At 32.5% G+C, this 24,592-nt stretch overlaps 1 protein-coding gene across 1 annotated transcript in view; it reads left to right on the top strand.

Annotated features, from left to right (window-relative positions):
* The window catches only part of LOC127546520 (zinc finger homeobox protein 4-like), a 115,107-nt gene that overhangs the window by 88,863 nt on the left and 1,652 nt on the right, over positions 1 to 24,592 (top strand). The window contains exon 4 of the mRNA XM_051973587.1: positions 23,340 to 23,444. Coding sequence (XP_051829547.1) covers positions 23,340 to 23,444 — 105 coding nt within the window. The remainder of the gene's footprint in view (positions 1 to 23,339; positions 23,445 to 24,592) is intronic.

The raw sequence follows: 24,592 nt of genomic DNA, 5'->3' as shown, positions 1-24,592 counted from the left end.
ATGCAAGGGACCTTAGAGATTACTTAGTTATTCTTATAGATGAGGAGAATGAGTCAAAAGAGGCCAGGAGACATGTTTAAGTCACATAGATGGGAAGCACTGATACCTGGCTCCAAATGCAGGGTCTTTGACTTTAAAGTCAATATTCTTTCTTTTTTCCTCTTATAAAATTATTAACTTATTTTAAAAACATTTGACATTTAATAAAGAAGTAATGAAAATTACCTTATTTATGTTCTCTTCCAAACTCTTTTGAGGGGGGGTTATTTGGTATATTTTAAATATTTTATTAGTGCTTTTTTAGTCTTTTTTTTCTTCCCTAACCCTAACTGTAACTTCTAACTAACTAAATTCTAACTTCTAACTCCTCCCTTTCCTTGTTGAAGTCATTCTTTGTATCAAATACATAGTTATATTTAAAGTTAAGCAAAAGAAACCATTACATTGGAAATGTCTAGAAATCTGTATCTCTTAGCCTTTCTGCCAAGATGCAGCAGATTTATTTTAGCAACAGTTTTCTAACATAATGATTGATCACAGCATTGATCAAGAGTTCTTCTGAATTTCAAAATGCTTTTTTCTTTACATTATTGTGATCATGTTATAAATTATGGTAGTTCTACTCATTACTATGTATCATTTTATACTCTTTTCCAATTTTCTTTGAATTCTTCATACCTTATGTCATTATGGTTGCTTCTTGTGTATATGAGTAGATATTGAGTGTATTGTGTGAAAGTATAGCAAATACATGAAGGAACTATCATTACTAATTTCAGAGTTCATAATTAGTGAGCATGAATAACAATGCAAATTGCAAGGCATCTGTGATTTAGTCATTGAGTCCTAGAGAATTGTTTGAAGTACAGAGAAATTAATCAATTTGCTTAGTATAATGGAACTAGTGAGCACCAAAGGAAAGATTTGAACCCAGGTTTTTCAGAGCCCAATTTCAATATGCCATCTATTAAATCATGCTGACTCACCTAAGATTTTATACTTTATATTTATTCCTCTTAAATTTCATCTTTTTAAATTTAGTCCCACATAATTTCAGTCTCCCTCCTCCCCTCTCTTTCTCACTCTCTCTCCTTCCTCCTTCCCTCCTTTCCTCTCTCCTTCCTTTTCTCTCTTTCTCCTTCCCTCTTTCCCTCCTTCCCTCCTTTCCTCTCTCCTTCCTTTTCTCTCTTTCTCCTTCCCTCTTTCCCTCCTTCCCTCCTTTCCTCTCTCCTTCCTTTTCTCCCTCCTTCCTTCCTTTTCTCTCTTTCTCCTTCCCTCTTTCCCTCCTTCCCTCCTTTCCTCTCTTCCTCTTTTTTCCTCTACCTCCTTCTTTCCCTTCTCCCTTCCTCCCTCTCCTTCTTCCTCTCCTTTCCTTCCTCTCCTCCCTCTCCCTTCCTCCTTCCCTCCCTGCCCTCCTCTCTCTCCCCTCCTTCTCTCTCTCTCTCTCTCACTCCCCCTCCCTTCTTCTGTGTGTGTGTGTGTGTGTGTGTGTTTCTGTCTCTGTCTGTCTGTTTCTCTCTCCACCCCACTTTCCTCCCTCACCTTTATCCAAATCATTAAAAAAAAAAAATTAGTGACAGCATAGGATAAACCATAGATCACTGGTCTGGTATACTAAATGTCTCTTTTGAATTAGAACATGGTATTTTCTTTTTTAGTTTCACCTGTTTACCTATTCTAAATTCACCTATCTGAGACACTGATAAGTGCCTTTGCTAAAATTTAGGTAAATTTAATTTATGGTATTTTCCTGATTCACTAGTCTAGAAACATTGGAGAGAGAGAGAGAGAGAGAGAGAGAGAGAGAGAGAGAGAGAGAGAGAGAGAGAGAGAGAGAGAGAGAGAGAGAGAGAGAGAGAGAGAAATTTTGTCTGGCATGGCTCTTTCTTAATTAAACTGTTCTGAGTGTTTGTGGTTGCTGTTTCCTATTCCAAATGTTCATTTCTCATTTCTTTAACAATTCATTGTAGAATTTTGTCAGGTATCAAATTAAGTTCAGTGTCCTGTTGTTTTCAGATTCCATGCTTTTCTCTCTTAAAAATATTTAGACATTTGCACTTCTTCAGGACTCCTGGTACCTTGACTCGTGTCTATAATTTTTATCTAAGCTCAGTGACAGCAACTGAACAATCATATCCACTATTTTGATTCTACCTGGAAAGTAGCTCATCTGGGTCTATTGAGTTAAACTCATCAAAGGCAATTGGATGATCCTTTATTCATTAAGACTAAAGAAAAAAACTGGCATAGGTCAGTGGAAAGAGCAATGCATATGAATTTAAAGCACTTATTTTTATTCATTTCCTGGCTCTGTGTAGCATTGTGTGTTACATATTTCAGTTTTCTCAGCTGCAAAATGAAGAGACTAGGTGGTCCCTTAGGTGCTTCATATCCCTAAATTTAATTCATAAGAATAATTTCTGTGGAGCTTAGCCTTCTTGTCTTTTTTTTTTTTTTGAAACAAGAATTATTTGATAATTTGCTTTGCGAGTGTTTTTTTCACATACTCTTAGTTATCAATATTAGCCATTAATGTTGGCATGTTCTATGTCTAAATATTCTATCGACCTTATTGTTGAAATTGGAAAGTCTTTACCAATATAATCTAATACGTCTTTGAAATTTTGTGGTATACATGCTATTATTAACATGCCATCATATGCTTGTCTACCATCATATAAATATAAACTTTGGACATAAACTTTGAAACTTTATGTGCCCAGTGCCATAAGAGTGGGGAGAAAAAGTAATACATTAGTATGTTATAAACAGGTCTTTTTGCTGCCTCTACCTCCACCTCCACTGTCAAATCCTATGAATAATTTTTTTTTTTCATAGACTGGAAACTAGAATACAAGTTTCCAAATATGTTGGTACAATATTCTTTCCAATACAGTATATTGTTTTCTAGGGGTAGCAGACATTATCAGTGTAGGCAGAAAAGAATCAATATGATTCTCTAGGAGCAACTTCCTGGTTCAGTCAGAATAGCTTTTATTAGGACAGTATAATGACTGGCTGTGGGAATCAACAACTGATGTCAGGGGTGTGGTTGTACTTTTCATACTCTAGATTTCTACCAACCATACTCTAACAAAGGACAGAGTTTAGGTATTTAGTATTCAATGAAGTTAAGTATACATGATCAGAGATTACTCTAAAATGGTGACAGCTGGATTGACTTTACTTAGAGGGAAGACAGCAATACAAACAAAACCCTTTCTGTTGACTCAATTCTCTACAGCATCAACATACCAAGAAAATGCTCTCAGTCAAGCACAGAAAGTTAAGCACTGGCTTCTAGAAGCATTACAGTCTAGGTGCCCTGCTGCAATGTAATTTCTACCTGAAAATTTCTCCTTCATGTTCCATACATAATTTTATAAAAGTTTGAGGGCTAACTTACAATTCAGGCACAAGCAACATAAATCCTCTATTTCCCCATGTGTGAACTGAGTTCCAGTGAGAGAAAAAGTTGGTTTACTCTTCAGAGCTATTTGTCCATAACAGCTGCTTCTTCTGCCCCTGAAGTTCTAGTATACTGTCTTTCTTACTATGATAACAATACATATTCAGAAATGGATGTGAAAAGTGTCAGTTAACAGTAATCCTGAACACTGGTATCTTTTTCATTTGGAAGATATATGGGGCAAATTTAGATGGACCATTAAATGGAAAGTGATAAAAACATAGTCATTTTAATTTAGGCTAATGAGAAGTTCAAACTGATTTTTTTGGAAAAATTCGAATTATGAAATATTTTCTAACTGCCTTACTTTCTTGCATCATTTGTTTCACTAATTTGTAGACTGTACTAATATAAATTGCAATTCTTTCATACTTTTGTATCCTAAAAAAATCCTTATCTACATGTTTCTGTAATTCTGCTCTGGAGGATTTATTCAGGATACTATATACCTTCCTCTAATTATTTTTTATAATCTTAAAGTTACTGGTATAGTATTTATGCTATCATTATGTTCTTTTTCATTTGTTTCATGATTAGTTCATTTTTTCCACTTATATATGTAATCAATGTTGTTTTTGACTTTCAAGGTAATTTGGTTTCCATATTTCAAAAATAATAGACACTATAAATCAATTTGTAAATATCAGTGAAGAGAAATATATTTGGGTGTGCACTGGGAAAAGGACTCTGATTAAAATGTTATACTTTGGATCTATTGAGTCAAGTCCAGAGAAGGTTTACTCTTTGAAAAGGTAGTCAAAATACTCAAAGTGTAGAAGAATGCAAGGAGGAAAAAAAAAGCAAGGGGATGAATTTCAGCCATATTTTATCTGATTATCTATTACTGGAATAAAAGCCAAGTTCAGGTTTCAGACAAAGTAGGGGAAGACGGGAGAAAAAAGAGAAAGGGAAAATAATAAGCAATATTATCAGTATCTGACCAGAACCAGAGAAAAATAGAAATAGATATATAATAACTACTCATAAAATGAAACTGAAACTTAAATTTTAAAACTTCTCAATTGGCAACCTTCAGACCAAAACATGTTTGGTTCTTTGTTTTTGTTTTTGTTTTTGTTTTTTTTTAAATCCAGTTTAGTGATAACTTTAGTTGTAGTTTTTAATTTCTAGTTATGTGTCATTAAAATAGGTAATTTATGAGCTTGAAGTTGATAAAAAATAAATTTAAAGCTTACAGCACCTACACCAGTTCTCCCAAATTTATCCTAACATTGAAATATGAACGAACACTTAAATATGACACATGTCTCTGTAAATGAGTTCTGGATGATGGACAAAAAACTAACTCAGTATTTGAATTGGGCTGTGGAGATTACAACTGCACCATATGTAAAATACTTCAAGAGATTTTAAGGGCACTTATTTTGTATAGATGTTTACTTTTTAAAAATCAAGTAACTGAAAAAAATTGTTAGATTGACTATTTAAAGATTATTGTCTCTGAACCTTAACAATTAATTATCATTTTGATTTTGTTTTGTTTCACTACATTCCAAATTTGTTGTTGTTGTTATATCTACAAAAAAAATGACCATATTTGAGTAAGACAACAAAATATATATAACATGAAAAAATGTTTTCTTTTTGGTAAGGCAGGACCTAAGAATTTTTCCCTTGTTACTTGGTCATTGGTCTTAGTGGTAGCTTATTTTATCTAAAGTTTACCTACATAGTTTGTAATTGTAGAGATTCCCAGAGTGAGCTTTTTTCAGCCACTTAGCATCCATGGAATAGTGATTTATGTTGGCATGCTGGTAAGGTTTTGGTGATGAACTGTTAAATAAAATGATCTGTCCCCAGGCCAATGAGTTGGTTGATAGCCAAATAGCAATCCAGTACAATTAGCTATCAAAAATGCGAGGGCTACATTATTCTAAAAGACTTACTGAACCACCTGGAAAAGCAGAAACCTAAATTGATCATCATGTTAGATTTTGAATGTTCTTATTTAATGAGGTATACTGTAATTTTGTTTTATCCTTTAGTGGATTAAAAAAAAACAAAATTTGAATATGTTCCTAAAATATTTTCTTCTTTAATTTTATTTCAATTATCAAGCATTTTTTCTACCTCCTACCCTTTTATGTCCTCTGGAAGAAAGGAAGGAAGGAAGGAAAGAAGGAAGGAAGGAAGGAAGGAAAGAAGAAAAAAGAAGGAAGGAAGGAAAAAAGGAAGGAAGGAAGAGAGAGATAGAGGGAGGGAGGAATAAAGGGAGGGAGAAAGGGAGGGAAGGAAAAAGGAAAGAAGGGAGCAAAGGGTGGGAGGAAAGAAAAAAGAGCTTCTGTATAATATAAACATAGTTACACAAATGAAATTCTTACGGTGTCAAGTCCAAAATTACATTTCTCATTGTCTATCATCTCTTTGTTTTAAAGTTGACAGTGTTTTTCATCAGTTTTTTCAAATCATTATTGATTATTTTGATCAGAATTCTTAAGTCTTTCAGAAATACTTTTTTAAAAAAATAATAATTGTTCTACTTCTTTTTGCTCACTTCACTTTGCATCAGCTCATATATATTTTTCCAAGTCTTTTCAGAACTCTTTTTAAAATTTTCTTATATCACATTAGTATTCCATTATGTATATATCTTAATTTGTTCAATTAGTCTCCAATTGATTGATGTTCCCTTGTTTTTAGTTCTTTGCCACCACAAAGAAAAGAAAATCCATGGTTCAATTTATAACCATTTTAGTAATTCCCTATTATAAGGGTCAAATAAGATAATGTATTTGAAAGCTTTTAGAAAACCATAAAGTGCTATACAAATGTAGATTATTATTATACTATCTATTGTTGAAGGTAAAAATCATTTAAATGGTTTGGTCCTTCTTTGAATTTTTTTAGACCTTTAGTAATTGTTTAATATTTTAAAATATTTTAGTGCTTCAGTTCCAAATAAAATTAGAAGACATAGATGTGTACACATATATAAATATATAGATATAATACATATATATGTAGAGAGAGAGTGAGAATAAGAAAGAAAATGAGAAAGAAAATAGTTTTTAGTGCATTCTTTTGACAACTCAATCAATTAGCCAGCAAGAATTGGTTGACTGCCTATTATGCAGTAATCATTGTGCTAAAAGTTGCATTTGATTAAGCTAATGAGATAAAATTAGTTTTTAATTTTCAACTTTCTTCACTGTACATTGTTAAGAGAATTCTTTGGATAAAGAAATGTATTTCTATAATATTAATCACTCATGCCATTGCTCATTACAACAAATAAATGCTTTCTCTTTTTTTAAACCTTCTCTAGTCAATGGATATGATATGGATGTATTTTGAAGGACTATAATGAAGAGATTCAGAGTATAACTACATGTGATAAGAAACATTAAAACAAGAAAATTGCACAAAGATTTGAACAAACAGTGTCTGCATGGCCAAGTAACTTTTCATATTCATAAAGGATCATTGATCCTTGTATCTGAGGAGAGTTTTGTGGGAAAATATCAGTTAATTTCCAAAGTAACTTCAAGTTAAGATCATAGGAAAGTAGCCTCTCATTATCTTGGGCTATGAAGTATGTCATATGCCTTTATCATTTTCTCTACTTCCATATATTTGGAAAACACAGAGGAAAACCAATATTTCAGGCTGAACACTTACAAACATTTGTGTTGGGTAAATCAAATTGTGTAGTGAACATCAATTGAATATTTTAAAAATTAAGAGTTCCTGTAAGAGAAACATTACTCATAAATAAAATCAAGATTTTTAGAATACTTTCATAGAGAGGGTACACTCCCTTGGAGAACTGCCAGAACTACAATGGAAACACATTTAGCTTTTCTGCAAGGGAGTACATTACTTGAATGGGATCTATCACAAATGATTTTGAAACTGTCTCCCCTGGTAGTTCTGAGAAAATATATTTAAGTTTCAGACTCTGGATACTCAGGTTCAATTCAAAGGAAGGTGCTAATGCAGGGTTAGGTATGAAGAAGTACAAGGTTATTTAGTGACCAAAACAAATAACAAACTTGTAGGATCAAGAGAGGCTGTTCAAAGACAAAAATAGCCAGCACTCATCAGAAAATTAAAAATGTACCACCACTGAGTTCAAGTTAACCATTTCTCATGATGGCAAAAGTAAATGTGGTCCTGAGATGCAGTAACAAAAAATATTATATGAAAAGCAGGGAAACTTAATTGTAGTGATAAAATCAGTAACAGTTTCCATTAAGGTACATGCAGAAATGATTGCAGGTTGGCTTTTGTATCCTGCTTTTGATGGTCTAGTCATATAAACTTGAAGAGAAATAGCCAGCCTAGAATAAAACAATAACATGCATGAAGTTCACTTTTCCTCTAGCTTCCTTTCTGTACTCATTAGCATCCTCTATATAAATTTAAATTACTGGAAGCTCAAAACAGTCAAAACAAACAAACAAAAAATAATTTTTCTCATTTATATTTTATTAAAATTCATTTGTACTCACATGTTTTTGCTCAAATTATTTCATTCCTAATTCTGGAATAAAAAAATGAAGGAATGGGTTAGTTCATGTTCAGGGAATTCTGAGTGGTGTCACATAAGTGAAGAGAATATATTTTGACCTATTCAGAATTTCTCCTTGTCTGTGTAAGAAAGAGTAAGGAAGATCTTTAGCTTTAGGAAAATAGGATTCAAAACATGTGTTCATATGTGCACATATGTGTGTGTAAATAGATATGAATCATGTGACATATTCATTTAATAGGTTAATAATAGTTATCTGTTAGCTATAATCTTTTCATAGTACAAGAGAGATGTCTAACATCTCTCAACATCAATTAATAGAACTTATACTTGATTTTAGGATCAGATGAGGATGCCTTTTTGAGTTACAGAATCACTCATATGATCAATCAATCAAAGATGTAAACTAGATCCAAAGATGACAAATGAGAAACATCTGGCACATCCTATAGTACTCAGACTAACCAGCAAGCCAGTTCAGAAATTGGGGTTCCAAAAGAAGCCCACCCTAATATCAGATGTCAAGTGAATGCCAAGCATTTGAGGTGAAATCACTTGGAGGCAGAGGAGAGTCTTTGTCTTCTTTCTCCCCCTTTATCTCTCCCTTTCTCTTGACTAGTGGTTGATCTTGTGAACTTCTATTTATTTCAATGCAAATAGCAGTATATACTTGGAACTGAAACATCAGGAGCCATGTTTTATTAAGACACACCTAAGAAGAGCAGTCTTGTAATTCTACAGGGGCACTGATTCTCAGAACTTAGGAGAGAGAAAGTTGCACATGCCACGTGGGAAGTTTATGAGCACTGTCTTTATTGTACTATCTTGGTAAATATTCCTTTCTGAAAGATAATTAACTTTTGCTGACTAATAATCAATGGGATTAAGAAGTACATTGGGATTGTGGTTTATGAGTGACAGAAAATCCACAATCCATAGGAAGAAAGGGATAAAAATTGGAATTCAAAATGTTAAAAAAAAAAAAAGTTAAAAAATATTTTAAGATGTAATTTTTTTGGAAAATAAAATATATTTTAAAAAATAATGCATAGCATATAATCAATAGCCTATATGGCTATATGACAATGTGGCATATATTAAAGTAAGGACACTAATTTCAGTGCAGTACAAAATATTTAGACTTACATTTAGTGTCTAAATAAGTACATTGATCACTTGCAGAAATATATAATATGAACCTATAACAATCTGTTAAAAGAGTTCTTAACCTCGAGTTCATAAATTCTTTTTAGAAAAAAATTAATAGCTATAATCCAATATAATAAGTTCCTTTTATAATCCTATTTATTTTATTTTGTCCATTTAAGGAGGATCCATAGACTTTCACAAGTTGTCGTACCAACAAGGATATTTGAAAAAGCTTAAAAATCTTTGTTCTATTACATACTGGTATATGTAGTATTGTGATTTCATATAAGGAGGATCCATAGACTTTCACAAGTTGTCGTACCAACATGGATATTTGAAAAAGCCTAAAGATCTTTGTTCTATTACATACTAGTATATGTAGTATTGTGATTTCATTTAACAATAAAAAACATATTGTACAACAAATATAAAAGTTGTCTCAAAAGTCTTAGTACAGTTTTAAGCTTTAAAAAATTCAGAAGTACAGGTTATCCCAAAAGTTAGTGATATTTTAAACTATATTAACATCACAAACTTACAAAAACATCATTGGATAGTTTAATTATTCAAATTTCTTTTACACTTCTTTAGTTTTGTGAATGTTGAATAACTTTGAATTGTAATTTTAATAAATCAGAACATTCTATTATACATTCCATTCAGACAGTTTCTGAATGATACATTCTTTGACTAATGGTTCTATAGAGGATGTTCTTTGTTTGGTCACATGATTACCTAATGTCTCCATTGGACTTTTTCTTGAGGGATGAAATCAGAACGCTCACATTTGTATCAAAATCTTATCTTTGGATGATTCTAAGAATAGGATTACAAACGAAATCTTTCCTGCCACTGTTGATGAAAGTTTTTATAAAATTCAAAATTTTTTAGCAAAAGATGATAGTTACATTGAATTTTAATCAGTATTATTAATATTTTACACTGAAAATAAAATTGAAATAATTAACTCTTAAAATATTGTATTTTGTGAGTTTTTAAGACAAATGTTTCTGGAAATATTAAAAGCTTATTTCTGCACTGACTTCGAGATTACCTTACATATGTCATTTGAGCAATCAGCAATCGTTTATTAAGCAATTTTGTGATAGCTACTGTTCAAAGCACTGAGTACACAAAGACAAAATATGTTAGTACTTGTGCTCAAGTAGTTTCCTATATTTCAAACAGAACATTTATGTTCATATGTAAGCACATACAGAATAAATGTACACAAGAAAAATACAAAAAAGTATAAGGTAATTAGAGAAGGGACTAGCAGTTGAATGCACCAGGAAAAGCTTTATTTGGAAGATCACACTTATCATCTTGGATCAATCAATCAGTAAACTTTTATTAAACACTTACTATGTGCCAGAGACACTGTGCTAAGTGCTGGAGATATTAAAAACAAAAAAAAAAAAAAAAAACAAAAAAAAAAAACAAAAAAAAAAGTCTCTGTCCTCAAGGAACTTAAAATCTAGTCTTACAGGTGGAAAAATAATGTAAAGAAGTGTATATAAAACAAACTATACATAGAAAAAAATGGGAAATAATTAACAGTGGACAAGGCTCTGGAATGAAGAAGAATTGGAGGAGGCTTCCAGTAAAAGATAGGATTTTAATTAGTGCTTAAAAGAAAGCCAGAGAAGTCAGTAGGCTGAGGAGGGAGAGCATTCCAGGCATGGAGAACAGCTAGAGAGAATGCCCAGAGCTGATATTTAGTGTCCTCTTCATGGAACAGCCGGAAGGCCAATGTTACTGGATCAAAGAAAACATATCTGGGAGTAAAGAATAAGAACACTGGGAATCTAGGAAGAGGTTTAGTTTATAAAGGACTTGGAATGCCAAACAGTATTTTTCTATTTCATGTTGGAGGCTTTAGGGAGTCACTGGACTTTATTTTATTGCATAGACAGGTGACATGATCAGAAGTGTGTCTAAGGAAAATTACTTTGGAAACTGTTGGAAGGATTAACTGGAATGGGAAGAAATTTAAGGCAAGAAGGTCAATTGGAATGCCATTAATTTATTCCTGGTGAGAAATTGTGGGGGCTTAAATTATGTGAAGAGGGACCAATGCAAGGAATATTGTGGAGATAGAAATGCCATGACTGGAAACTAGTTGGATATGTGTGATGAGAGAGTATGTATGAGTAGTGGAAGATAATAGAATAGAGATAAGTGAAAAAAACAGGAAAAATTGATAGTTGGGTGGGTTTGGGGGAAATGTCAGAATTTCTATTTTTTACATGTTAAGTTATGATGTCTATGGGACACATTACATTTGGAATATTCAATAGGAAATCAGTGACAAAGTTCAGGGGAAAAACCAGGGCTACATATATAGATGGGACTGTAAACACAGCACCTAATACCTCAACTATAGCATTAGAGATTTTTTGGCTACATGAGTGACCTCTCCTCTACTTTCTCATAATTAGGGTGGTCATTTGCCAAAACGACCTGAAAATTCTAACCTGAGCTTTGTGAATGATAAACTGTCACCATTCTTCTGTCTGCAGTCACCACTGGCATTTTCTGTTCACTAGATGTCTCCAAAACTGGAGTATTCAAATAAGTTAGGGGCGATCTCTATAGCAATGTGTCTCTTTCTTCGTACAATCAAATCATCTCAGATACAAAAACAGCACAAGTTATATCATTCAAGGTGGGAAAAGTGTTATTTTCTTTTTAAAGCTTTATCTAAGTATTTACCCGCCCTGAAACTAGCCTTCTCTAAGGGATTATAAAGGTCTTTTCCTCATATAGTCAACTCAGTTTATTAGTTTGATATTCTCATTCTTGTTTTAACATAATATCCAGGAACTGTGACTTTTATGGTTATATCATCCCATTAAAAGGCAGTTTCTTCCCTGCTGTGGGTTAAGAAGCACCTCCCTATTGTTCCAGTTTTCTGGGATTCTTCACAATAGGTTCCAGACCTAGGTTAATTAACAACTCTGTTAACACCTCCTTGAGCTCAAGTGGTTGAAATAGAACATGCTGAGACATTATTTCTTTAAGGTTGAGAACTAATAATCCAACTTTCATTCTTGATCTCGAAGGTCAGTTTTCAATCTCATAAAAAAAAAAACAAAAAAAAAAAACCAACTTTAATTCAAGGAAGCTCAACATGGAAAGTCATGAGCTATCACAAAAAGCCATTCAGAATTTTGTAATTGATCAAGATAGCACTTTTGTGATGAACACCAAAATACAATTTATCAGTGAATCTAATCTACTTAAATATGCTAACTACACTTGAAATTTTTATATTTACTAGTCATAAAAATCAAAGTTGACCTCAATTAAACTATAAGAAGACTTTACCAAAAACAAAAACAAAAAAAAAAAACAAAAAAAAAGTCTCTGTCCTCAAGGAACTTAAAATCTAGTCTTACAGGTGGAAAAATAATGTAAAGAAGTGTATATAAAACAAACTATACATAGAAAAAAATGGGAAATAATTAACAGTGGACAAGGCTCTGGAATGAAGAAGAATTGGAGGAGGCTTCCAGTAAAAGATAGGATTTTAATTAGTGCTTAAAAGAAAGCCAGAGAAGTCAGTAGGCTGAGGAGGGAGAGCATTCCAGGCATGGAGAACAGCTAGAGAGAATGCCCAGAGCTGATATTTAGTGTCCTCTTCATGGAACAGCCGGAAGGCCAATGTTACTGGATCAAAGAAAACATATCTGGGAGTAAAGAATAAGAACACTGGGAATCTAGGAAGAGGTTTAGTTTATAAAGGACTTGGAATGCCAAACAGTATTTTTCTATTTCATGTTGGAGGCTTTAGGGAGTCACTGGACTTTATTTTATTGCATAGACAGGTGACATGATCAGAAGTGTGTCTAAGGAAAATTACTTTGGAAACTGTTGGAAGGATTAACTGGAATGGGAAGAAATTTAAGGCAAGAAGGTCAATTGGAATGCCATTAATTTATTCCTGGTGAGAAATTGTGGGGGCTTAAATTATGTGAAGAGGGACCAATGCAAGGAATATTGTGGAGATAGAAATGCCATGACTGGAAACTAGTTGGATATGTGTGATGAGAGAGTATGTATGAGTAGTGGAAGATAATAGAATAGAGATAAGTGAAAAAAACAGGAAAAATTGATAGTTGGGTGGGTTTGGGGGAAATGTCAGAATTTCTATTTTTTACATGTTAAGTTATGATGTCTATGGGACACATTACATTTGGAATATTCAATAGGAAATCAGTGACAAAGTTCAGGGGAAAAACCAGGGCTACATATATAGATGGGACTGTAAACACAGCACCTAATACCTCAACTATAGCATTAGAGATTTTTTGGCTACATGAGTGACCTCTCCTCTACTTTCTCATAATTAGGGTGGTCATTTGCCAAAACGACCTGAAAATTCTAACCTGAGCTTTGTGAATGATAAACTGTCACCATTCTTCTGTCTGCAGTCACCACTGGCATTTTCTGTTCACTAGATGTCTCCAAAACTGGAGTATTCAAATAAGTTAGGGGCGATCTCTATAGCAATGTGTCTCTTTCTTCGTACAATCAAATCATCTCAGATACAAAAACAGCACAAGTTATATCATTCAAGGTGGGAAAAGTGTTATTTTCTTTTTAAAGCTTTATCTAAGTATTTACCCGCCCTGAAACTAGCCTTCTCTAAGGGATTATAAAGGTCTTTTCCTCATATAGTCAACTCAGTTTATTAGTTTGATATTCTCATTCTTGTTTTAACATAATATCCAGGAACTGTGACTTTTATGGTTATATCATCCCATTAAAAGGCAGTTTCTTCCCTGCTGTGGGTTAAGAAGCACCTCCCTATTGTTCCAGTTTTCTGGGATTCTTCACAATAGGTTCCAGACCTAGGTTAATTAACAACTCTGTTAACACCTCCTTGAGCTCAAGTGGTTGAAATAGAACATGCTGAGACATTATTTCTTTAAGGTTGAGAACTAATAATCCAACTTTCATTCTTGATCTCGAAGGTCAGTTTTCAATCTCATAAAAAAAAAAAAAAAAAAAAAAAAAACAACTTTAATTCAAGGAAGCTCAACATGGAAAGTCATGAGCTATCACAAAAAGCCATTCAGAATTTTGTAATTGATCAAGATAGCACTTTTGTGATGAACACCAAAATACAATTTATCAGTGAATCTAATCTACTTAAATATGCTAACTACACTTGAAATTTTTATATTTACTAGTCATAAAAATCAAAGTTGACCTCAATTAAACTATAAGAAGACTTTACCAAAAACAAAAACAAAAAAAAAAAAAACTTTTACAATAAGAGAATAAAAGGTTTTTATAAATATTAATTTAACTAAGCCATACTTTTTTTTCTGTAAGCATTTTTTATCATAGGAAGAATTCACAAAGTACATTAATGCCAAAGATTATAACATTTTATATTGTATTTCTTTAATAGTTTATGTACAAAATAATTTAAATATAATTTTATACAATTACTTTTTTCTAAATAGAGTACCCTAAAATAAAATAAGTTGGCCTTCTATAAATATCAGATTTAGAAATCTACTAGTGACAAATAAGTGACATCGTATGTAAACTGGCTGATCATCTTTAAAGTATAACATAGTTTGAATATTTGTAAATAATGTCCAAATCCATAATTAGAAAAGTGAAACATTCAGTAAATATGCATTGATTTGAAATTTTTCTAAATGATTAATTGGTTACTTTGAAATTGCATAGGCAAGTAATTATATTCACAAAGTTTTCACTTAATAAATAAGGTAGACTTTACTAATGCCACCTAAGATCTTTTTCAAAGGTATCATTTTTCAAATAAATGGCCAATGATGCAACAGAATATACATTTGCTATATTGTGGAATGATGGGGGAAAAAAAGATGCGAAATGTAATGAGAAGACATAGAAAATGTGAGGTTACATCTCAGTTTTAGAGGAAAATAGATATAAATCAGAAGTAATGCAGAAAAGAATATTTGGGATGAATAAAGATGGGAACAATGTGATTAATGAGGGAAATGAGAGTGAATATGATCATCTTTCTTAGAAAAAAATCTAAGAAACAACTTTAAAACATTTAGATATGTGACATGCATAATTGCTAAAAATATAGAATAAAAGTTAAGGATAGACATAATGAATAATTGGATGAAGCCCTAACATTATTCTTGATACCTGTATCAAAGTATGCCTCAATATATTGCCTTTTAGGTTTATGACCATGTTACTGTCTTGACAGTCAATTGTATCCCCATAATTCATAGTGTTATTTCTAAATTTCTAGTTGATTAACATTGATAATAGGAACCATATTAAAAAAAAACTGCTCTAATTTATTAATAAAGGTGAGGGGGAAGAACATGACATTTTCTAAAGCTTACTTCGAAAAGAATAAAAGAAGAGAATGAAAAATCTTTTCATTTGGGTTATTGGATTAATCTGGAAAATATTGCTGAATGGTTGGGGGGAGGGAGGGCTGGAGGGTATTTTTCTTTAGAGAATATTTTTCATTGAAAATGTCAGATTCCATAAAATGTCTTAATAGTCATCATTTGCTACCCATTGTAACCATGAAAAAGATATTTTATATTTAATTAAGATGAAATTTTATTAAGACTAATTAAAGTGAAGTTTCTGTGTATATGTATACACATCACTCTCTAGGTATCTCTTAAGAACTTTGGAATCGATTGTATGACATGGGAGACACTGGCACAGGACCGCCCAGAATGGCATGCCCTCATCAGAAAAGATGGTGTGCTCTGTAAGCAAAACAGAATTGAATTAGCCCAAAGGAAACGCTAGATGCTCAAAATTAGAGAACCTACCTCAAACGTTCATAGGGACTATTTGTGTCTGACTTTGGCAGAGCATTCAGAGCTCATATTGGTCTGATCAGCCACAGTTGGAAACAATGTAACTCAACTCTTACATGGTGTTGTCATTTTGGTTTTCTTTGAGATGAAGGACAACAATCAACCAATTATATGTATATATATATGTAAATAATATATATATATATTATGTAAACAAAAATATATGTATAAATATACACAGAAACTTCATCTGAATAAATGAGTGTTCACTAAACTATAACTATTTTATGAGATATCTTTCCAATGATTGTACTTTTTGCACATATTTCATATGTAAGAATAGTTTTACTTTAAGGAATTATCTTATTTCATCTAGTAAAGATTAATATTATTTACATGAGTATATAAATAGCAATTTTTAGTCAGTTTTTCATTAACTGCTATAAGAATAGTAAAAAGAATTGTAGACTTTACAAACTTATATTATTTAAAGTCATAATAATAAATCCTCTGATTCCTTCCTTTTACTTTTCTTTATACCAAATAATTGATATTGGAATGAAAATCTATATGTATAAACAATATATAGGAGAATGTTTAGGTAAGATTTTTATATATTTATTTATTATGATTGTACTAGATTTTCTTTAAGGGACACTGCTATGAATCTGCTCCCCACAAGGTACTTTATTACTCGATGCTGTCTAATTACTATGGAAGAACATCTAGTTTTATTAGAATAAGAGGACAGAACTTATTATATCCTAGGAAGAATTGCACTCTGTGACTCTGCTTTTCTTGTACCTGTTCCTCTACTTTTCATTCCTCTTTGTAGTAATTTGAGGTTGGTATTAATTCTACAACTTATGTAAATATTAGTGAAAATACTAGATAAAATCCCTTCATTTATACTGTTCTGATAGTGAATCTTTTAAAAAACACTCTCATCATATCATTGGAAGTTTGATGCTATCCTGCTTCATGGCTTTCTGGGTTGACTACCTTCCTGCTGGGTTCAGTCCTAGATTTTCAGCTGTCTCTCTTCCCCACAAAAACCCAGTGCTAAATCTTAGTAGTACTAGCATTAGTCAATTGGGAATGCCTTAAAAAGAAAAAAGCCCTGATTTATTAAGGTAAGAAAACAAAAATAAAATACTTTTAAAAATAACTGCTAATTTTCAGTATTGATCTATATAAGTCCTACAAACTTCATGATTTCAGGCTACTTTTTTTTCCTTATTGTTTTCAATCAATTGATCATTAAATACTTATTAAATGCTTATTGTGTGCCAGAAACTGTTCTAAGTACAGGGGATACAAAGAAAAGTAGAAATGGCTTCTGCTTTTAAAAAGCTTACATTCTAACAAAGAGACAAGATATGTACGGGATAAATTGAATGTAATCTCAGAAAGAAGGCACTATTATTAAGTGAGTTGGAAAAGGCTTCTATAAGAAGGTAGTATTTTAGCTGGGACTTGAAAGAAATCTACAAAGTTAGAAAGTGGGAATAAGGAGGAAGTTGATGAAAATTCGGTCAGGAAGCAAGCATTTTGTATGAGAGGAGGAGCCAAGAAGCCAGAAGACTAAAAAAGCTTGAGGGAACAGATCATGAAGGGCTTTTAAAAGCCCAACAGAGGATTTAATATTTGATTTTGGAGGTAAAGGGGAATCACTGAACATTATTGATTTGGGAAGCTATGTGATATGTATATACTTGGACTTTAGAAAAATTACATTGATAGCTGAGTAAGATGGACTGGAATAGGGAAAGATTTGAGGCTAGTAGATCAACTGGAAGGTTATTTCAGAAGAACAGATGTGAGGTGGTGACCAGGATATGTCAGAGAGAAAAAAATTATATTTACATTAGGAACATATAAATTCTTGAAAGCCAAATTTATAGGACTTGGCAAAAGTCCTGCCAAGTCCTTGGCAGAGGGAGACACAATGAAGAGTTAAAAATGACATCTAGGTTGTGAGTGTGGGGAACTGGAAAAATGGTCATATCCTTGATAATAGTAGGAAAGTTTGAAAGAGGGGAAAATTTGGGGAAAAAATAATTTCAGGTTTTTACATTTTGAGTTTAAGATGTCTATAGGATATCCAGTTTGAAAATAGGATCTGTGGGCAAATGGTCTCAATGTTTATAGTCAGATAGGAGGAAAGTTTTTCCATTAAGAATCTTGAGCTCATTCTCTTTATTGATTCAGATTCCAGATTTCAATATATCCATGACTTAGCATTCTGTCTTCAGAGTCACTGTGGCTAATGACTTCATTTCCCTTTGGCTAGGCTAGTCTTCGGGGATGTTACCAGGAATCATCATACTATGTGATTCTATAGAAGTTTTTGAAATATTTAATGTGATATTTGAAGTATATCTATTCTCACGCTTTCCAGCTTACAGTTAACAAAAAGCCTCAAATGCCATATTTTTCTCATTTATTCTACAATTTGAATAATTTCCCATGTCAATAATTTAATTTGACTTTGAACTTTAACCAAGGAATGCTTCCAGGTCCTTTGATTTGGATATGAATAATCATGCACATACTGGGCAGCAAGGGGCACAGTAGATAGTGGTAGGGCTGGAATCAGGAAGACTCATCTTCCTGAGTTCAAATCTCGATAGTTCTATGATCCTGGGTAAGCCAATTCACTCTATTTGTCGCAGTTCCTCATCTATAAAATGTGTTGGAGAAGGAAATGGCAAATCACTTCAGCATCCTTGCCAAATGGTCAAGTGAACACCAAGTGGAGGTCACAAAGAATCAGACATGACTGAAGCCACTGATCAAAAAAATATAAACCAAAAAAATACACATAAGTGCCATGCTAAGAAAAAAAAGCAAAAAACAAAAAAACAAACAAAAAAAAAAAAAACAACTCATGTTAAAATAACAAAATAGCCAAAAGCATGGGTCCCCAAGTTATATTTTCAAATATTGTTATTTTATGTTACATTGTTACACTATGGTTTGTTATATTATATTTATTATTTTCTTAATTGCACTGTTTTTTAGTAGTCTAGCCAAATGTGAAATTAAAGTAGGTGTCAGCAAAACCTGGTATAGAATTTCCATTGTCACACAGTTGATTTGCTTTGTCTGCTCCATACATTTGTGAGTCACTATTCATTATGACCTTCCCCCTAGGATCATAACATCTAGATTTTAAAGATAGAAAAGACTTGAGCAGCCATTTATCCTATTCATTACAGATGTCAATCCAATCCAGAAAGATTAAGAAATTTTCTCAAAGTCATATAAATAATGAAAAGTGAGGCAAAATTCAAACCCAAGTCCTCTGCCTCAAAATGCACTCTTCTTATTGTGCTTCACTATCTTAAAATTCTTTTCTGGAAACTTCCTCTCCATAGGGTTTTGGAAGAACTCTTCTCAATTCCTTCTTTCCCAAGTTCTCCTGAAAAAAATGGGAATTGCTGATTTTTCACACATTTCTGCATATTAGGTCAAAAAGCTTGGGTTATAAAACAAAATGTATCTTTCTATAAATAAAATAAAGTTAAATGAAAAGAATAGCTTCAAACCAAACTGTTACCCTAGCATAGCAGTTATCAAACTTTTTGGTCTCAAGATCTCTTTATTCTCTTAAAAATTATTGAGATTTTATTTTATTTTTAATGGGTTGTATTCACCAATATTTACCATCTTAGATATTAAAATCGATATTTATTGATTAATTCACTTAAATGAGCCCATTATGTGTTAAATAAATAATATCAAATAATATTTCATGGAAATTATTTTTCATAAAACAAAATAATTGTTAGAGGAATAGAATTATTTTACATGTTTTTTGCAAATGTCTTTAATTTCTAGCTTAACAGAAAATAGCTGGGTTTTGATATCTGCTTTTGCAATCAGTCAGTTTTATCATATTGTTTTGGTTGAAACACATAAAGAAAATCTGGACTTACATAGATAGGCAATCGGAAAAGAGTGTTTACAACGTGTGTGTGGGGGGGGAGCATCTTAATATTACTGTGAAAATAGTCCGTAGACAAAGTTTCTAGAAATGCTGTCCTAATGTATAGCATTTGTAGGTACCAAATTAGCACATCAAATCTCTTAGTCTATCCCAAATAAAATGGACTTGTAGATTCAGGCATACTAGGCAACAAATTGTTGAGTTATTATAAAGAGAGAGATTATGAAAGGATAGGTATGGAATCCATCTGATAGTATAGGTTGGCTCTAATATAAAATATATCAAGGCAAATAATATGAAATGTTTGAAAAGTTAGACTAGAGCCTGATTACAGATGATACTAAATGCCAGCCTAAGAATTTTATATTTTAGGCTAGAAGGCAATAAGATGTAACTATAAGAAGGTTTCTGAGCAGAGCTTAGGGTGGTATGGTCAGACTTGTGTTAAAGGAAGACGATTTTGGAAATTTTATAGAGAATAATTAGGAAGGAGAAAAGACTAGAAGCAAGAAACTCATTAGGAGGGGATTACAATATTTCAGCAATAGGTGATAGCATGAAATAGAGCAGTGCCACATGATAGAAAAGAGAGATTCAGATGCAAAAGATATTGTGAAACTTGGACTGAAAAGACTTTGTAGATCATTAAATGTGGAGATGAGAGAAACAGAAAAAATTTAGATAATTTAAAAATCAAAATGATTGGGATGATGGTAGTGTCCTTACTAGAAATATGAAAATTTGGAAGAACAGTAAGTTTAGGGAAGAAATCATAATGTTTTGTACAGATTGAGTTTATAATGCTGATAGGACATTCAAATAGCTGGCAGTCCTTAGGAAATGAGGAGGACATTCCTTGCAATGAAGGAACTTAAAACATTGTTAAGAAAATATGATACTTCAGCCACTTTTTAGTCTTATCTAACTCTATTTGGGGTTTTCTTGGCAAAGATATTGAAGTGGTTTGCCATTTCTTTCTCCAGTTCATTTTATAGATAACAAAAATGAGGCAAACACGGTTAAAGTGATTTGTCTGAGGTCACACAGCTAGTAAGTATTGAAGGTCAGATTTTAACTCTTTCTAACTTCAAGCCTAGAACTCTAATTTACTGTACCACCTATCTGCCTGAAATAAGATATAAATACCTTCAATTTTAAGGGAGACAGTGAGGCACATTACAGTAAGTTCCGAAATTAGAGGATCCTGAGTTCAATATTATCTCTACCCTGGCCCTCAGTTTTCTCATCTGTAAAATGATTGATAAGAGTTGAACTAGAGGGCCTATCAAGTATCTTTTAATTCTGAATCAATGATCATATGAAAATATCTTCTTCCGTTTCTCATCCCTAAAATTAGACCATCTCACTAGGAGTTTTGATTTCTTAATAATTCACATAATGCTATTGTTGAAATACTTTTTAGAATATTCAAACTCTCTTTTGATGCACTGAATAGGCATAGCTATCAATATTTTAAAATGAATCTATATTTTGTACAGTTAGTTTATCCCTCTTCTAAACTGGTGAGGACTTTTAATTTGAGAATGATTTGATAATTTATTAAAAGAAAAATTGGGGTAGTAGCTTAAATTACTGTCTTTAGGTGTTGGTAATCTGAGTTATCCAAAAAAAAAAAAAAACCCACTATATATATATATATGGATGGATGGATTTATGTATGGATGGAGGGATTTATGTATGTATTTAGTTCTCTGGAGAGAACTCATAACAATTAAAATTCTCCAAAAGTATATAATGGAGGAAACTCATGAGGATGTGAATTCCCCATCATTGGACATCTTCAAGTGATCTTGTTACTACTTTTGCTTTTGTGCATTTTTATTAGCCCATGTGGATGGGTAGTAATAGAGACTGTACAGACTGAAGTCATGCTCTGGGTAATGGTTAGAAAAGGTGACCTTTAAAAGTCAGATTTTATAAACTATCCAGTATAGAGGAAGATAGCAATAGACCTATCCTAATTTGCTGTTGTCTCTATTTGAAAGGTTTCCTAATTTTTTCAAAAATTTATAACTTTTCATGTTCCCTGGATATTCAGATGTATGTGATCTCATCAATGTGGGTCAGATTGCAGCCTTTTGATTCTGTGTAATTCTTATCTATGTTTTTCCATAAATCTTTCATGGAAGAGCTATGCAAAGTTCTGTCTTGTTGATGCCAATTTATATGAAACAAATGGGTGAAAAATGAAATAATAACCCAAGGGAGGAAAACAAAAAAAGTTATTTCAACACAGTCATTTAAAGCTTTCAGTTACCGTTTAATCACTGGCTGCGCTGAGTAATTAAAAATGACAAACTTTACAATATAATCAGAATTTGTCATAATTTTTGAAAAAAAATGCCCATTTAATAATTTGAATTGAATATAAATAGATAGCTAATAAAGATTTTAGGAATTTAAAATTTGCTTAAAAGAGACTGAATGAAAATATAAATTTGTTCATAGTCATTTATGTTCTTGGGGAGAAAAGAAGTGACTTTAATTCTGTGATCTATAAAATGGCATATTGGTCAGTTTAAAATGATAAATTTACAACTTTTCAATCACATCAAATTGTTTTGTATGGAAACTAGATCTCATTTTTTTAGTAAAATGACATTTGATCTATGAATAGTAAGCATATTTGCTGAATTAAAATATATCACACTAAATGGAATCTCTCTAATGCAAATCATGCTAATTTAAGGAGGAAAATAAATTTTAATTAAGTGTATAAACAGAAAGTTTTGCACTTATATTATCAAGTTAAGTGAATTTCAACAGGTGTGCACAACACCTAAAAATGGGAATACAAATTTAGAGAAAAAAGCTACAATTCTCATGTTTAAAAAGTCCCCCTCAAATTAAAATGCTTGGCAACATACAGGATGCTTTCATTAGGAATGCTGCACCCCAAACCACTACTGGAAAAAGTTTTTTTTTTTTAATTTTAAGATTACTCAGAGGGTTTGTAAATTGAATTGATGGAAGTAATTGGTAAACTGCTTAATCAAGTCCCATTTGGAGGTGAATAAGGACTGCCAGATAGAAAATGTAGGCTATGTAAGTAACCCAACAAGTCAGTAGAGTTCCTTTTTCAGAAAGAAACAAAGATAGCAGTAATTAATGACCCTGACTCTGTGCCAAAAAAGCTTTCTTCTGACAACTCCAACTTAATTAAAACTTAAGACATTTCAATGGCCTCAGAAAGCCCCTGATGGGGTGAACTCTTGCAGACTCGTGAGAAAATTTTGTAAATTAAAGGAAAAGATGTGTGTTACCACTGGTGCCATGACTCTAATCCCTGACAGTCAAAGAATCTATTTAGCCAAAGCCTTTTCTTTTAACTGGCTCACACCTGCAGGCTTACTGGCACTTCCTCTGCACCAGAGAAGGCAGTTTTTGTGTTTTACGGAAGATCAGATAATAGGAGCCTTGCTGTTACTTTTGTTTTTGTGCATTGTTCATTAGCCTGTGAGTATTGCAGGCACACTTGATATGCTTGGCTTGCTCAGGAGTAGAGCATCGCCTACAAGCCTTAGGTGGTACAAGGGTGAAGATGGGCTGGCAAAAAAAGTAAGTTTTTTTTTTTTAATAATGTAAAAAGTTGTGCAAATTAAAACTCACAGTTGATAGGGCAACGTGAATGGCTGGGGGCCCCTCTTCTAAGCATCAGAGTAACAAGCAACGATATTTTGTGCTAGACAGTGCAGATTTTAGACACAAGGAAACATGAATTTGGATTTTCTCTGCCCCTTTACTTAGTGCCATTTTTAATTTGTTTGAATCAACAAGTGATAAGGATCCCCACTAGGTATGCTGTATAAAAAGACATCTTATTATCTGTCACACGGACATACACAGATCTTATGAGTTGATGCCTTCACTTATTAATAAATATACTGGAGGATGAAATCTTAGAAATTACATTGGCTGAATACTAATTGGCATAAACGGTTACTTGATTTACATAAGAAAAAAAGGAGTTTAATTTCATCTCCCTCCCTTCCCTAGAAAGTGCTTTTGTGTATTATACACCACCACCCACCCCTTCCTCAGACCCCAACACACACAGAGAAACATACATACACATTCTTCCTGTGGTCTTTGGAGATTCTGATCTGTAGAGCTGGAGAGAGTAAACTGGATTGTCTTTTTCCTTTTGGACTTACTTGAGGATGATTTATTTGAATGGCACAGAACAGTTTCTTGAACTATCAAGGTTTGAGTGTATTCTTTAAGGGTTGATACTGAGGGGAAACAAGGTATTGTCTTCAGGTATTCAAAGATCTCTTCTTTTGACCCTTCTCTCCCCCTGAAGTTTCTTCTATAGAATTTGTTTTTTCAGGCAATGATTCATAACATACAGGTGCTATGCTGATATTCTGTTTTATGGGGATGGGAATGGATATCATCTTAACTTTATTCAAAAACTTATTTAACTCTATAGAGATGAACACTACATCCAGCTAATTTAAAAAAGAAAAAGAAAGAAAGAAAAACAATCAGAAACCAATGTCTATAAGCGTTAATAAAAAATAAGATATGGATCCTGTATTTGGGGTGTTTGACTTACCACCAACTAGTTAATCTTTTTGTTACTAACCACTTTCAGATGTCAAATGTAAAGGTGGAAAAGGTAGAAATCAATGTTTGATTCTGTATATAAAGTTTTTTTTTTCAGGAATTGCAGAATGCTAACTTTCATCTAAGGCCAAATAAAT

The sequence above is a fragment of the Antechinus flavipes genome, chromosome 1 (assembly GCF_016432865.1).
Source record: "Antechinus flavipes isolate AdamAnt ecotype Samford, QLD, Australia chromosome 1, AdamAnt_v2, whole genome shotgun sequence".
In the NCBI taxonomy this organism is placed as follows: domain Eukaryota; kingdom Metazoa; phylum Chordata; class Mammalia; order Dasyuromorphia; family Dasyuridae; genus Antechinus; species Antechinus flavipes.
Note: the sequence above shows the minus strand (reverse complement) of the source record. Positions and strands in the feature narration are given on the sequence as shown.